General features: G+C 47.2%; 1 protein-coding gene across 1 annotated transcript in view; it reads left to right on the forward strand.

The window, feature by feature from the left end:
- The window catches only part of LOC8050677, a 29,359-nt gene extending 15,687 nt beyond the window's left edge, over positions 1 to 13,672 (forward strand). Inside the window, exons 3-5 of the mRNA XM_040213668.2 lie at positions 5,686 to 5,759; positions 7,571 to 7,654; positions 13,542 to 13,672. Coding sequence (XP_040069602.1) covers positions 5,686 to 5,759; positions 7,571 to 7,654; positions 13,542 to 13,672 — 289 coding nt within the window. The remainder of the gene's footprint in view (positions 1 to 5,685; positions 5,760 to 7,570; positions 7,655 to 13,541) is intronic.
- The last annotated feature ends 2,434 nt before the right edge of the window (positions 13,673 to 16,106 follow it).

Consider the following 16,106-nt stretch of genomic DNA (forward strand, 5'->3'; position numbering starts at 1 on the left):
ATGTCACACGGACGCCATTTTTCTCTCACACAATCCGATAGCCCCCGGCTGGAGAACGGAATAAAGAAGAGGTTCAGTTTTGCACCCTTGTGTGTACCTTGCTGGATCTCAAACTTGAGATCCGGAAGTTCAAGATATTTTTTCCCGATTGGGATCTCCTTCTTATAGAGCGGAACGACGTCTTCGCCGCCCCTATCGTGTCTGTCATAGGCTCCTCTGCCACCGCGGAACGCAAGGTTGGTTGCCCTTTGTACCCACGCAGTTACGTATCGGCGTGCTCCACCTGTTTCACGACCACCTAACCGCTGGACATTTAGGAAGAGACAAAACTACAAAGAAGATCTTGGAGCACTACTGGTGGCCACGAGTTCGCACAGACGTTGCCGAATACATAGCGTCGTGTGATTAATGTCAGTCACAAAAAATCGCGAACCCGACCGTCAACTGTGGCGTCCAGCGTGTAGCACTGCCTAAAGCACCCTTTGAAATTCTCGGCATTGACCATCTCGTCCCGTTTCCCCCTACTCCAAGTGGTTACAAGTATGTTCTCGTCGCCATCGATTGCTTAAGTAGGTGGGTAGAGTTACGTGCAGTTCCAAGCACCGCGGTCGACCACATCCAACAATTCTTACGAGAAGTCATTCTTCGGCATGATGTACCTCGTATCATCGTGAGTGATCGCGCCTCATCTTTCATTTCCTGTCGGTTGGCGAGAGAAATGGAAGCTCATGGTATCCATCACGCGCAAGCAGTGCCATACCATCCGCAAACAAATGGTCTTGGTCTTGTTGAACAGGCCAGCTGCACCATCAGCGGCATACTCGCGAGCTACGTGAACGAACAACAGAACAACTGGGACGAACTCGTGTCATAAGCAGCCTTTGCAATGAACAGTGCTGAGCAATCAACAACCGAGTTTACCCCTTTCCAAGGAGTGTATGGACGGTCACCAGTTCTGCCCTGCGAATCCGGTGACAATGCCGTTTGGAAGCTAAGAGCAGAGGGCTTTGCAAGTAGCTCTCGACGCCATTTCCAAACCGTGAAAAAGACAGCTCGCGATTCCATGTTGCGAGCTCCGGTGCGCACTCAGGAACGCATTGCTCCATCATCCCCCCCCCCCCCCCCCCCCCTTCCTGTACGTTGTGGAGACTGGGTTTCGGTACGCCGACCTCTTCGAAAGAAAGGCCGGGCTGAAAAGTTCCTCCTATGCTACAGAGGTCCTTGTGAGGTTCTTCGTCAGCTGAGTCCCATGACATTTGAAGTTTGTGATTCTACTGGCAGTCCCCATAATAAAAATGCAACATTCACGGCACATCGTAGGCACCTTAAGCACTACGTCCCGCGTTGATCGGCACAGACACACCATGCACCTTAACTCGATCCATGAAATCGATTCTTATCTATTCATAGGGGGGAGGGGGGGGGGGGGGGCGCGAGTATAACGGCGAAATAAAAAAGGGAAGAAGCGGGGCTCGGGACAGAGATCGAGGAAGAGAACTTTGGAGAAGCCAGGAAATAAGCCGTGCCAATATGTATATATATATATATATATATATATATATATATATATATATATATGAATAAAAGAATCAAAGTTTTACGAACCCTCCGAAAACCAAACTAAACGGCGAAGCCAAGATTTAAACTCTGGGCCTCCCAATGTCCGGTCGGGTGAGCTGACCACTCCACCACTCCACATTGGCTTTCTGACCTTCCCTATCTGTCCTATTATTGCACAGTAAACGAATGTATCCCACCAGAGGTATTCTGGAAGCGGACGCCACCCCGTGGAACGCGGTACGACACTTGCTGGCAATACGAAATTGGTAATACGGGACTCGGCTCTTTATGAAGAGCATTTGCTGAACTTGCTGAGAAGTTCCACTATGGCACCGCCGTTCTGAAGCGGGCAGCTCGGGGTTGACGTCAACCTGCGAAGGCGGTGTGCTGTTGGACAGTGTCGTCAAAGGTTCCTCGGAGATAGGGCTAATGGTGGCGAATGATGCTTGAAGTTTCTTGACGTGGCCCACGGTCCCGGCGGTACCCTTCGTTAGGTTTTGCGACTTCTGTCTAAAGATCGTTATAAGAGCTGCTGAACGTCTTTCTTGAAAATACGCAATACTTTTTGCAACTCGAATTGCTCCTCCCAGGATCAGTTCAACGCTGCCTTCCAAAAAATCCTCCCTTCATGTGGCTGCATTGATCAGTGGAAGTACAAAAGTGCCCAAACCTGCTTGCAGGTTTTCATGGTCGGCGAGGACTCGGACCGCAACTGCCGTTACTTGGGAGTCCTCAGATCTTAGGGCAGGTTTTCAGAGCTACAAATTGTTCTTTCCGAAGGCGATGACAGCAATTTATTCGCATAAAAAGTTTATCCCGAGGACAACGTTCCTTGCGCAGTCCTTTAGAACGACGAATTTCACCAGGCAGTTCTCGCCGTGAATCTCGACGCGAGTGGTGTACCATCCAACTGGTGTAATGAGGTGCCCTCTGGCGATTCGTGTTTGAGGTGCGTCCCATGGCGTCGTCAATTTCCGCATGTCTCGGGAGAGTGTCTCCCTCAATACAAAGTAGACCGCACTGGTGTCCACGAGTGCCGAAGCTTCGTGGCCGTCGATGACAGTTTTGAGGTTGTTGAGCACTGTCGCAGAAGTGTCGTTTCAATGCGTGGGGTCGCAACAGTGGGAACCCTCTGGAGTTCTTGGAGGATCTTTAGATCGTCGGCCTACGGCAACTCCACCTCCAGGGGTTGGCGCTCTTTGTTTTTTTGGCGAAAAATGGGTGACAGGCTTTCACAGCGAGAACTGCCTGGAGTTGATGCTGGGCGGCGGGGGTAACGGCGAACGGAAGCCGCGGCGGGGAGACGGTCCCGAAGATGGCGACCGGCGGAGGTATTCGTCAATTTCACGAGGTCGCTCTCCGTTCCTTGGGCAGGGGCGACCGGTCTGAGCCCACGAAGTCCGACCTGCCGGTAAGGGCATTGTCGGTACACATGGTCGGCTTCCCAGTAATGCAAACCCAGCAAGCGTCGGTCGGCCATCCTCCAGACGTTCGTCTTCCTTGGCGAAGGTTGATCTGGACGGTCGTACTACGGAACCGGAGGTTCACGTCGTTGTTGTGACGTAAGCGAGTCGGTCAACCCTGTGCCGTAAGCGAGCGGCACAGGGTTGACAGGAGCCCGTGGTTCGACGGCTCCCTGAAGCTCTTCCGCACGAGTTCGGCGATGGAGAGTGATGCGGGGGGTCGGCACCACACACCATCTTCTTGAGTTCTTTGCCAACAACGTCGCGGATGATCTCGCGAAGCTCGTCGGCGCTGGCGCTGAACTGGGAGCGCACCAATGCCAAAGTTGAGACGTCGTTGAGCCGATAGTAGTGGCGAGCTCGGGCCGTTAGCGCCCGCTCAATGTTTGCTGCTTCGGCATCTAACCCTTCGACATTCGCTGGTAGCGTTGCGGGCGCGGCCGCCGAAGATGTCACTTTTCACGCCTCTCATAAGTGCGCTCAGTACTTTCTCTTCGGTGGGTAGAGGGTCTGCACGGGTATTAAGCCGCCGGGCATCTTCGAGAAAGCTGGTGAAGATCTTTTTTTGGGTGCTTGAGTCCTCACGCGTAGAAGGTCTTTGGCCCGCTGCTTACGATGCCGATTCGTGAATGTAGACTTCAGTTCGGTAGCGCAGCTTTCCCACGACGTAAGCGAAGCCTCGTGGTTCTCGAACCAGTGACTCGGAGTTTTCTCCCGGGAGAGCTATATATTTTGGAGGCACTGTTCTGTGGCCCATCTCTTATGACTGGCTCTACGTTCATAATGCTGGAGGCAGTCCTCCGCATCCTCGTCAGCCTCACCATGGAATGGCATCGGACTGCTTAGGACGACAGCCATGAAGACGATGGATGGAACGGTCGAGTTTCGTGGCGACTGGGTGCTGATGGCTGGTCTCGTCGACGGGTTGCTGTTGCTCTTGGCTGGCAGAAGACTAAACTCCGGGGGTTTGCCTTGAATGCGGAGGCTTCCTCGTGTGACGATTTCCTACTCAAGAAGTCACCTTTAGGCGGGGAGCGGTCTAGCACTGCTGGACATCAGAGAGCTGCGCTTCATGGGTTGCGGTAGCCTGCACCTTCACGAGGAAATGTCACAGATGAAAACAACGAGACAATAAATAAAGTTTGAAAATAAAGGTTTAATTGTCGAATTTCTGCCCGAAACAAAGAAAGAATACACGCGGAGAAATAAGCAGCGAGCGTCGATAGCGACAGCAGCGACCAACGGTGCGTCGGCGTAACAACTGGCTATCGCGAGAAAGAATCAGTAAACGAATCGGCAATATGGCGCTCGGCTCTTTATCTACTATTCTCGGCATCTAGGATATTCGACCTATAATGTTTGGGAAAGAGCTAGGGCGAGACTGACTAGAAAAGGAGATTCTGGCTTCCTTAACTGTTACGCTTGGGGTAAGAGATTACGCGAAGCTTCTAGATAAGCTGTGATGCGTATCTTTTCAATCATGCACGCAGCAACATTTTTGCATGCAGGCGTTTGGTATCACGCATGCATGCAAACTTTTCTTTTTTGGTTCTGTGAAAGTGAGAATGTTTTTGAGAGTGTAAGTGGTTTAAAGGAAGCAGCAGCTGGAAGCTTCGGGCCAGTCGCTCTGCCTGTTCCGACAACGGATGTACCTCTGTGACTTGGTAGGCGCTAGTTCATAAAAAGGATGCATTTGGAGTTTTAGTGCACTAGCCAACGTTTTATTTTGTGAAATTACGGCGGAAGTGCTGAGTGTCGACAGCAATGACGAGCCACGACGACAGAACATGATGACGACGGATGACGACGACCACGACAGACGACCAAAGGCGACAACGACAGATGTCAATGACAGGCGGTGACGAATGCCGACAAGTAACGATGACGACGAAAAAGACAAGGACAAAACACGACGTGGACAACCGACGAGAATGACAAGCAATGTTATAATCATTGGAAAAAAAATGCAGGGTGTGGCCCATTAACTTCACTCAATCCTTCTTCGTGACTTCTTCTTCGGTGTTCCTATTGGCTAATGCCATATTCTGATTGGCTGCGAACCAATGATGAGATTGACGGGACTGGCCAGACCCTGCGTTTTTTAAGCTCTGATGGACTATAGCGACGACGACGGCACTTAACGATGAGAAACTTCAACAAACGAGGGCAACAAGAAGCGATGATGACAACAAGCGACCTCCCAAGGTGTGAAATACCGTGTGCATGACCAAATCGGATGCACATGCTCAAATGCATTCAACTAAAGTTTGTGCTTGTCGTCTTTTCAAGCCTTTGACGGCGTAGGATTTTGGGATAATATTTGTGAAATTTCGGTCACACAAAGTGCTGACTCAGGTTTACAGTTAAAGCAGTTTGATATTCAACGTATTAAATACATCAATGAACCAGCTTTGTTTGTCTTGTCCTCCTGGAGGTAAATACAAGTACAAAACTGTTTCTTTTAAAATATCGCTTTGTGCTCAAGGCGAAGGAGCCGCCCGATGACGGCTGGAAGACCAACACGCCGACGATCAATGTCGCACGTAGGTGTTTAGAAGGGGAGCACGTAAACTATATCTGTATATCGTTTCGTCGAATATATTGTCAAACTGAGTTATATACACTCAAAATATGCATTTGTTTACTTACGTTGTCTCCGCAGGAAGGTAATCTCAACCCCAGTGGCGTCTGAAGGATATGCTACAAATAATCTGGAATACTTTCAAGTCGAGGGTGGTAAGTATGCCCTCATAAAGTTGTACCTAGGCTGATAAAACCCGGACAGCTAAGCGTTGAAATATTACATGGACATGTTACGTAACGTATCGCTCGTCTTTGCAGCCCGTTTTGTGAGGTATGAATGTCAACACGCAATACTGGGGTGTAATACGTCACCAGAAAGGAAGTTAAAGCAAGTAGGCAGGCGAGCTGGTTAAGGATAGACGTACTAACCCTGGAACTAGGGGACAAAAAGGAACGGACAGGCACTATCGACAGAGTTTCGAGTAAGTCCGTCCCTTTTTGTTACTTGGCTCCAGGGTTACTATGTCTTACCAAAAAGGATACATCTAAAAGTCGTTTTAGAGCGAAGCTGTATACCTCTACCATCCAAGGAAATTTTCGCGTCGTTGGCGTTGTAAGAAAAAACTCCCGGCAAACAATTAAAGGCAAAAAAGCATATCTCCTTTAAAATTAGGCATAAAAGCCTACAGCTCAGTGTCCGTTTCAATAGCGAAACACAAAAGAAGCATTAACAAAAAAAGCATCGAAACCACATGTCGGATGATAAGGCGAATGTAAACAACAGGAACACCCTCCCACGCGTTCCGGTAAAGATTAGGTTTGCAGCTGCTTTGGGGTTGACGTCATTCGAAGCCCTCGTGTGAAGTGAAAACCGCATAATGAATGATAACGGCACCTGCGAACAATAAGAAGCACGTTCCTTCTCCCCGCGTGTGTTTTCATGTCGGCGTTCTCACGGAAAAAAAGATTTGAGAAGAATGAAACGAAAAGTACAGACAGCACGCATACAACATACAGCAAAGCATTTGTTTCAGTAAAGAATGAGCACAAAACAAGCATCCTAACCATATAATGAACGCTGTGGCTAGCGTTACGTCCGGAAGGAGCACTGAAACCCGTATACCCAACCATCCCCCCCCCCCCCCCCCACCTTCCTCTCTCTCCCCCGTGAACCTAGGGAAGGCGGAGATTTGGACGGTCGGACGTTACGTCTGACGTAACCCAGATTACGTCCAAATCGTGTAAGTCCGTCCCTTTTTGTCCCTTAGCTCCAGGGTTACTATGTCTTACCAAAAAGGATACATTTAAAAGTCGTTTTAGAGCGAAGCTAGACACTTCGTATAACGAATGATAAGGAGCTCCTGGAAACAATGCGAAGCACGTAGCGCTCACCGCATACGTACCCGGTGAAGATTACTGTTGCCTAAGCTGCCGCGGCGACGGCAGCTTGCGACGTGGGGAGTGACGTCATTAGCCTTTCATATATAAAACAAGAACCCGCCTATAGCCCGTTTCACCTTACGTCCGGGCGCAGCTGATGCCTACGAGCTATCTTAACCAATCCCGTTCTGTGGACGTGGCCCGTGATGCGCTTTCCGGGCGTCGCTGCGCCCCCTCTCTAAGGTCACATGACACTCACAAGGCCTCCGATTGGCTCCGATGGCTCGAAACATCCACTGCGGTAAAACGTAAGATGACGAGGAGTATAGTTACTGATTTCATTGATGCTGCAGCACCGCGATGAATAGGACACACGCTGTTAGGATTCCCGAGGAGCAGCGTGAATACTAGGAGCGGCAAAAGGAAAAGAAACGGCAATACGACCAGCGGCAGCGTGCTGTGACCGGCGGCGGCATTTCGTATAGGGCAGGAGGCAATCGTTGCCGGTGATCCCACAGCTTCGCTGACCAACCTCCTTCACAGCGTGGATTGGAGACCCAATGTTTTGCAATACTTATTCTAATCACATTCTAAAAAATATGTTTTTTGGAAACCAGCCAATTTTTCCTTCTTTTTTTTTTCAGGAAACGGTTCACTGCTTATGTACATCGCGTACTTAGATTGCCACCACCAACAGTGTCTAGTGTTCAGAAACAACTACATCAGTGGTAAGTCTTTTTGTGAGGTCGTAAACTTTTTAAATGTTTTTTTTTTCTAATAAAAACTCTGCCCAGGAAAAAAAAATTAAACGTAACATTTCCTCTAATATTCCTACGAGGACAATATAGCACCATAGCACTTCATGGCGTTTGCTTATGTTAAACTGTACTGAAAATGGTATTCTCGACCAATAGAGGTACTGTCCAATCGCTGTCTACATTCGAATTGCTCTAATAAAGCAATAAATTAATATGCTTTATGGCTCCTTATCGTGAACAAAGTAAATTCGCAATATGCTACATCTGAAAACACCGCAGTTATTGGAACCTGAATGGCATACTCGTGAATCCATGTGTAGAAAAAAAAAACTAAATTATTATTGTAAATGCACGCGAACCAATAGTGTCTTTTTTCGCTTTGATGGTTTTTAAGTTTCGTGTTAAGGAGTTATATGAAAACTGATATTTAACATCGTATCGGGTTTCATCAACACCTAAACACCCTGCTAACCCCCCAAAAAGAGCAACATCGTCTCAATAATCCTAGTTACTGGCTTATCAAATGACAGTCTAAAAAATTTGCAAAGTATGCAGTCCTGGATGCTGCTACAGTATGTTTGCATACTGAAGAAGATCCTCTTTAAAAGTGAATGATGGTTCTTTGTTGAAACAGTTATACTAATCGCACAGTATGTCAACATTATGTTTTGGAAGGCATGATACAATCGTTCCATTTTTAATCGAACCGCTACAAATAATACTAATGATTGGCGTGCCGACTGCATCAAGGAGTAGTCTTAGAACTGGAAGGGGTAACTTTGAAAATGTGTCTAGAATTTTTTTAGTGGCATCTCACATTTCTCGAAGAAAACGTCGAAATATCCGAGCTCGATCTCTTAGCGAAAAAGTTAAGGCACCTATGACACGTCGCCCTCTGCTACGAGGCTCTAATAAGAACATTTAAGAAATTCGATTGGATGTAACTGAGTGAATTGCTTCAGATCTTTGGGCTGTAATTCCGATATAGATATTTACCACAATGTGTATGAGTGTGTGTGTGTGTGTGTGTGTGTGTATGTGTGTGTGTGTGTGTTGGGGGTGTACTCAGGCTGAATTTATTTCCTTGCTCTTCGCATCGTGATCAATCAATATCCTGGTTAATCTCGGTATATTCGACTGCTTAGCTTTACACACACTTGTACTAAATTAAACGGGGCATCCTTTTCGCATTAGTGATAACGCATGGGAATAATACGCGGGGTATCACCCTATCGATATGAGATAATGACTGCCGAACATCCTAGATCTCTTACGAGTTGAACAAAGGATATCTGGTGGGATATGCACAAGTGAAATTAAGCGAATGAAGATGCCCCAAATTCTTTACCCAAATTCACGATTCCGCCTGGACATTCTAGAAAAGTATATATATATATATAAATCAGCGCCCCTGGAAATGTGATGTGATTTTGAGATCGAACTATAAAATGTAGGAATCAGTGCCCCTTAAAACGCAATGCGTTTGTGTCGAAACAAGAGCCCAGCCTTTGCTATTTGTTTCTAGCTTGAAGATCTACGCAGAGATTCATTAGTGTGCGTTCGTGTTATTTTTCTTGTCCCTGTCGCGCCTTCTTCCTGTCGTTTCTGCTATTTTTTATCGTCCCTGTCTTTTTGTTCTTTTAAACATTATACCTGCCATGAACCAATTAGCCCAAACCAAGTTTTAATGAGGCATATTTATTCTACTATAGGCCCTTTAAAAAGCACCTTGTCCCTGTCGTTTGTGTTATTTTCTATCGTCCCTGTCTGTTTGCGCCTTTAAACCTTATACCTACCATGGACCAACTAGCCCAAACCAAAGTTTTAATGTGTTATTACCTTTGCGCGTGCCCTGCTCACAATGTGAATATTTAAGTGTTTCATACCTTTACGAGAAACCTTCACATAAAAAGCCTGACGAGAAGACTGAAAAAAAAAAAGCTCACGTCTTGAGGAGAGGCTGAGCTTGTTCAAAACGTCGGCGTGTTTGATGACTTAAAGGGTAAATGCAAAAAAAAAAAAAAAAAAAAGATTTTTTTTTTTTAACAGTCTAATTGGAACAAGCAAGTCAAAACATTTTGTAGTGAGAAAAAACATTTTTTACAGCAATATTTATTGCGCGAAACTGATTTTAGTTTGCGGCTATTTCGCCCGTTTTAAATCGCTCGCCACGAAGTTGGGATTCCGTGACGTTGAATCCCAATCGGCAGCTATACTTCTCATTGGCCAAGAGCTTGATTGGCAGCTGAGATCTTGGTTATTAAACATTTTTATATGTTGCAATTTCTTTTTGAGCTGCATATTCTTACGTTGGAAGAATAACCCATGTAATGAAAGTTATTATTCTTTACAAAAGGTTTACAAGACGGGCACTTTCGTTTGGATTCATACCATAACAAACAAAAGCTTCGCCATTTTATAATGGCCGCCGAAGTCTCTGCTCCCGCCTGTCTTGACGCTGGTCTCGCCTACCTCGACTAAACGTTTCGCCGAAGTGATCAGTGTTTCGTGCTGACCCAGGTTCTCGAGTGAGACTTCTTGAAGTGAAGTAGTGTGTGTTTAGCAGCTGTCGGAGGTGTTAGTCATAGGAAGCGATGCGGGGTTTTGGCTTTCATAGCGCGGTTCTTTCGTTTTCCTCTTAGCTTGCTTGGCGTGTTTTTTTTTTGTTTTTTTTCTTTTTCTTGTTTTTCTTGTCGTTGCGCGTGCAAATGCTGACTTTTCGGAGATGTCAGATGAGTGATCCCGACAGCGAGCCTTCCAGCAGCTATATCGCCCCGAAAGGAATGCTATTTGGCTGGAGGCAATCGAGCGTTCGCGTAGCGACAAAAGTGTCCAGTTATATTCTTGTCATATCGCTCCGGAGGCCGTCGAGATTCGCACCAGGTGCCCCGGGTGCATCAAACGTCCACGACCAGACACAGCTGTTACATAAAAAACCTGGCATAGCCAGGTGATTACGTAATAGCTGCCCGCAGAAGCCCTCGGACGTTCGAATTCTGTGTTAGCCAATAGATTTGTTTTTCTCGGCTTTCGAACCATCTTACGTAAATGGTTTGATTGAATATGTACCGTTATCGTAAATCTTGGCTTGTGATCGCGGCTTTGTAGATTATCGTATTCGTTTTGCTCAAGAGACGCAAACGATGGGCATAGCAAAATCGGTTGCATATTCCGCATACCTTGCAAAAGCACTTCCCCAGTCACCTTGCGAAAAGCGCGAAACACGGAGTCCGCACCGTCCCGACTTCCCAGTCTTTAACCTGCTTTAGAGCAGTTTGTAGCTGCTAGTAGGTATGTCTACTGAAACTTGAAACTAGGGACAGTGCCAGAGAGCAAGGAGAGAGAGTTCGAGAAGCTTGCTCGCCTTCCTCAATTTCTGAACTTTCAAGTGATTGTACCGCAATAAATGCACAACGCCTCTTACCAAAATAACAAAAAAAAGCACCATGTTCACTACGTAAAAAATGGTCTCAGTTCATGCATCTGTGGGCAGGTAGGGAATCTTGCCCAAATTTATTCCCACCGCACGATGAGCGCAACACGTAACTGTGCGAACGCAGTCCAACACGAAGCATAAAAACGGCAGATTTAGGACAACAATTCGGAGTTCATTGTTCAATTAAAACGACGTAATTTCGTTGAAAACACCTGCAGCTTTTTACTCACGGTATGCGTCGGGAATCTTCCACATTTTGAAACGGAACGAAGGAAGATTTACTTTTAAAAACGCTAGCTGCGTCCTCCTGGACCAGTTTGACTGGATCAGCTGACGACCACGGGACTGAACCCGTTTAACCTCAACCCCACAACAGCCAATTTGCGCTCCGTGTTGGGTGTCTACTTCCAAGCACTGCACCACACACACCACGAACGTTTCAGTTTTTTGTCGCATCGCCGTGTTTCACCGAACAGAACGAGATCGCCGAAGTCAACGCAGCGCTGTCGTGAACGATGGCTTATCGTTGGACACTCGTGGACCCTGTGACTCCCTTCGCTTTCAAAGCACACACGACGATTACGAATGATATTTTTCGTCTTCCGGGAACATCACAGGGGCACTTCTCCGGTCACGTCTTCGCTATGTGCTCGCAAACCCCGCAGCTTCTAGTGTACCGTCATACCAAAACAATAACGGCGCCATGTTTAGCGCGCGTTGTAGCCAGATCTTACCAGAAGTCCAGACGCTGCGTCGTTCTACTCAGCAGCCCCAGTCAACACAAAAAAACAAATCCAAGAGTGAGGGGCGGGGCGTAGTTCTCCTCCGCGGGGGTCGAAAGAGCGGGAGTTTCAAATGTGGAGATGTTCTGACTCCGACTAAATTTCGTCCTGTGACGTAAATATTGCTAAAAAAAATATTTTTTTCGCGGAACATTTGTTTTTGTGACATGCTTGTCCCACTTAGGCTGTATAAAAAACACTTTTTTTTTTGCAGTTACCCTTTAAGCTGCGAATTTGGCGTAGCCCATATGAATTTTTATTGGCACCTGAAGTCAGGCTTAGGTTCTGAGTTGAAAAGTGAAACTACAAGACTTTTATTGAGCTGTTGATTTGCTCTGCTGAATGTCATTTCATGCAACGCATGTATTGCGGGTTTCGTCGATATTTAACACGTACGTCGTCATTTTAGAGCGCAACTCTTAAGGGGTGTCCAAACAGGACACTACAAAACGCACGACTTCGACAAATCGTGAAAATCGAAGTGGACGCTTTTATTTTTACGATTTGTCGGAGTCGTGAAAATTTTTGCAGGAGTCGTGAAAATTTTCACGTTCACGACTGCTCTCCACGCCTCCTCCACTTTTCTCTGACATCACACGCCACCTGCGTCATGCTCACCTCGCCAACGACCTCGCGTACCGCCGTCGCCTCGGCTCAAAGGCCAAGGCGGTCCGGCTTCGGGTGGATTTGGGACATTCCTGCGTCTAAGGGTGCGTTTCGCCCGCCTCGGATCTGCTTTCTTTGTCGAGATTCACTTTCGTCGTGATGGCGTCCGACGCGGTTCCGTATTGTGAGCGGAGGCCTTGAGCGATTCACCGACAGCCAACAGAGCGTGTGAGTGGCTCTCCGGACCCACGTGATAAGCAGAGCAAGGCCGCCGTGGAGGAAGCGAGGGGGAGATTTGACGGACGGAAGTTTCCCCCCGGGAGCTTTGACGGAGGGAAATTTCCCTCCGACGGCCGGAAGCGGAGCGCGGCACGATTTGCCGGAGTCGTGAGTTTTGTAGTATCCTGTTTGGACAGGCCTTTAGGCGTCCGTTTCCGGCCTGAGCGGCGTCAACGTAACCGCAAACCTCCACCCCTCCCACCCCCCCCCCCCCCCGCCCCCACCCAAGGACCTCGGGAGGACCTCGGGGGGACCTCGGATGCCTTCGGAAGGACCTCGGGGAGAGGGGGTTACGTGACCCCCCCCTCCCCCCAAAGTCACGCGATCGCCTCCCCGAGGTCACGTGACTCCCTCTCCCCCGAGGTCCCGTGAACCCCCCCCCCCCCCCCGAGGTCACGTGACCCCCCGAAGAACAAAAGAATTACGAGATTGTGAAGCCAATTATTTCTGGAAAACGCCATATGCACCGATGCACTGAATAGGAAGGTTTTTTTCTTCTTTTGCGCAAACCGTGTTAAGCTTTTAATTTTTTTTACCGTATTTTTTAATGTACCTCAGAGATCTCGGTGATTGCCTTGTCACATTCCTTCTGGTGGAAGGATATTTTGAATGATGAATGCAAATCGACGCAAATAAGTTGAATTATTCTACTGATTCGAAATTACAGAAGTGTTTGAAATTAGGATAGCATTTATGCTCATTTTTTTATTCAAATGACACTAAAATACCAATTACGGTTTTTTGAACGTTGCAGATGAGGCGTGCACACTCTACCTCCCTGAGAGCGCCTTGGGAAAGAACGCGACGTGCTGCGATTTCATCTTCGATCTTCTCTGCGGCGCAAAGCAGAAGTTTTACACCTATGACGACAGTTGCACAGACTAAAGCATCAGACTGAGGCCAGCGAGGTCGAGACGTCAGTTCCGATAGTTCATTTAGAACACCGATAGATGTGTTTCACAGAGGTGTGTTACGGTGATGGGAATAAAATGCAGTGTTAATTGTATAGACGTAGTAGAATTATTTTGTTTATTACAATATCATTCCTTATAATTTTGTTTCATATAAAATGAGGATAGGGATGTGCTGAACACCGTTACACCAACAAGCACTAAATGTTAGAGGATATGGGTAAATGCGGTGCCATGCCAAGTGTAATTGAGCTGACTATTGCTTTTTTGTTTGTTCACAACATGACGCAATACGTTCGCAAGTTTTAGATGCGAATTATTTTCTGATGACCATGGCTTAGCCAGAGAGTTCTTAGGTACACTGTAGTCATTATTTGCTTCAGCCTTTGGGTCTCCGGTATATATGCATCTATTGGGCGCTTGCCTCAATTATTGGCTACGTCTTATTGGCTGCACAACTGTATTAGTCACAAAATGAAAGCAAATAGATGCATAACATGCGACATATACATAACCCACCTTTAGGTGACATATAATTTGACTACGGCTCACGTGATATTTTTGCGAAAATATTCGTCGTCATCAGCTATTATGTCCTACAGCCTGTTGGGCAGAGCTCGCAACGGGCGGCAGTCCTGTTAGATAAGAGAAGTTCTGGAAGTGAATTATGACACGATATCAGGAGTATCAAGATATACATTTAATCTAACAAACACCCAAACTACAAGCCTGAACCCCGTCTTCCACCGCACCGTTTAGCGGAAGGCTCGGGCACCTATCTGCAACTTTCAGAACTGGCCCACTTTTTCTTACCTGTTTGTTTTTTTGCTTGGTGCCTTCGCGAGTCCATTTCAGGCAGGGCTCCTCCAAGTATTTCGTCCTCACGTCAGTTGGGGATCTATCATCATGTAATAAAAATGTATTTTAACCAGGCTCCTATCGAATAAGGGATTTGACCATTTCGGTGTAGGACGTGTCGGTTAGGGATTTTTCGGTGCTCATTTTTTGGTGCACAAACGTTTCGATACAGGGACGTGTCAGTGCACGGACATTTTGGTGCACGGACATTTCAATGTAGATATGTGTCTGGAAACGATTTGCTGAATGTCCCAGCAGGCATTAGAGACTTTTGAATATTTTCGTGATTTGATGAATGAGAGATGCAGGATGTGTTCAAGCTATAGTGAGAGCACAGGCGAGGTGGTTTAAGATAGCAACGTTGTTGACGGGCGAGTCGGTCCATACTACAAATGCTGGAAATTGATGCATCTTTGTTGATTCTACGAAACGCGAGGAAATGTAATTGCTTTACAGGAATATCGATACCGAAAACTATCAGGAAAGTAAATGGTACGATGATGAAATGTTTGTAATATGCCGTGCACATATCGAACAAGACGTTCAGGATGGCGTCTAGGTCGACCTCTAGGACGAAGTCAAGGAAGACGTCAAGGGCGTCGTATCATGTCAGCTTCAACTACCAGCACTTACGAGTTTACGCGACCGACACTTAGGCGAACGGAGCGTAACCAACCGTCACTTACACAACCGGCGCTTACAAGCTGATGGGAGAGTGCTTGTCATGCGCTTATGCGTGAGGCGCTTACCGAGCTACTCTTTACTACAGCCCTTGATAACGCAACCTCGAGCGCGGTTGGGCTCTCTCCCCTCTTTCCCTCTCCCCCTATCCCCTTTCCTCCCTCTCACTCCTTCCTCTCTCTTTCCTCTCCCGTCTCTAACCCCCCACTCCACCAATCCCCCTTCCTTCCCCCTCCTTTCCTTCTCTCGTCCCTTTCTCTTTCTTCCTTCCTATATTTCTCCCTCTCTCCTTCTCTGCCTCCGCCCTCAATCCCTCTCTCTTTATCCATCTCTTCCTTTCACCCCTCTCCTCTCTCCGCCTTCCCTCTCTCCCTCCTCCGTTTCAAATGATTCGTCACTTTAGACAGCTTCATGTATGACATGATATTTTACCAATAGACCAATCCCACCAGCCACTTTCCTCTACGCCGCCGCTGCCGCACTGCATCGAGGGAACTTCGGTCTCTCTGCACGCGGGACAACCCCTTTGAAGCCTTGCGCGTGCAGAACACGAGACGGCACCAGCCGTCTAGTGCACGGCCGCCTGCCTCTTGTGAACTCAAGTCATGGCGATGTCACGCATGCGTGGAACGCTTAGTGAGATCTATTCGTTTGTTAATTCAGGTAGATTGAGTTTTATTGGTGTATGTCCGTACGTTGTGCGAGATGTCGGGACAAACCATGTTTCTGTATGTCGTGTATTATGAAGCGTGCGATACTTGTTCAGATTCCGAATTTTAAGTACCGAAACATGTTGCTTGTGAGTAGAGCAGATCTGTAAAGGCAGGTGAGTTTGAATTTGTACAGGAAAAAGTATATTTAGGATGCGT

Source organism: Ixodes scapularis, unplaced genomic scaffold, assembly GCF_016920785.2.
Source record: "Ixodes scapularis isolate PalLabHiFi unplaced genomic scaffold, ASM1692078v2 ptg000830l_1__unscaffolded, whole genome shotgun sequence".
Taxonomy (NCBI): Eukaryota; Metazoa; Arthropoda; class Arachnida; order Ixodida; family Ixodidae; genus Ixodes; species Ixodes scapularis.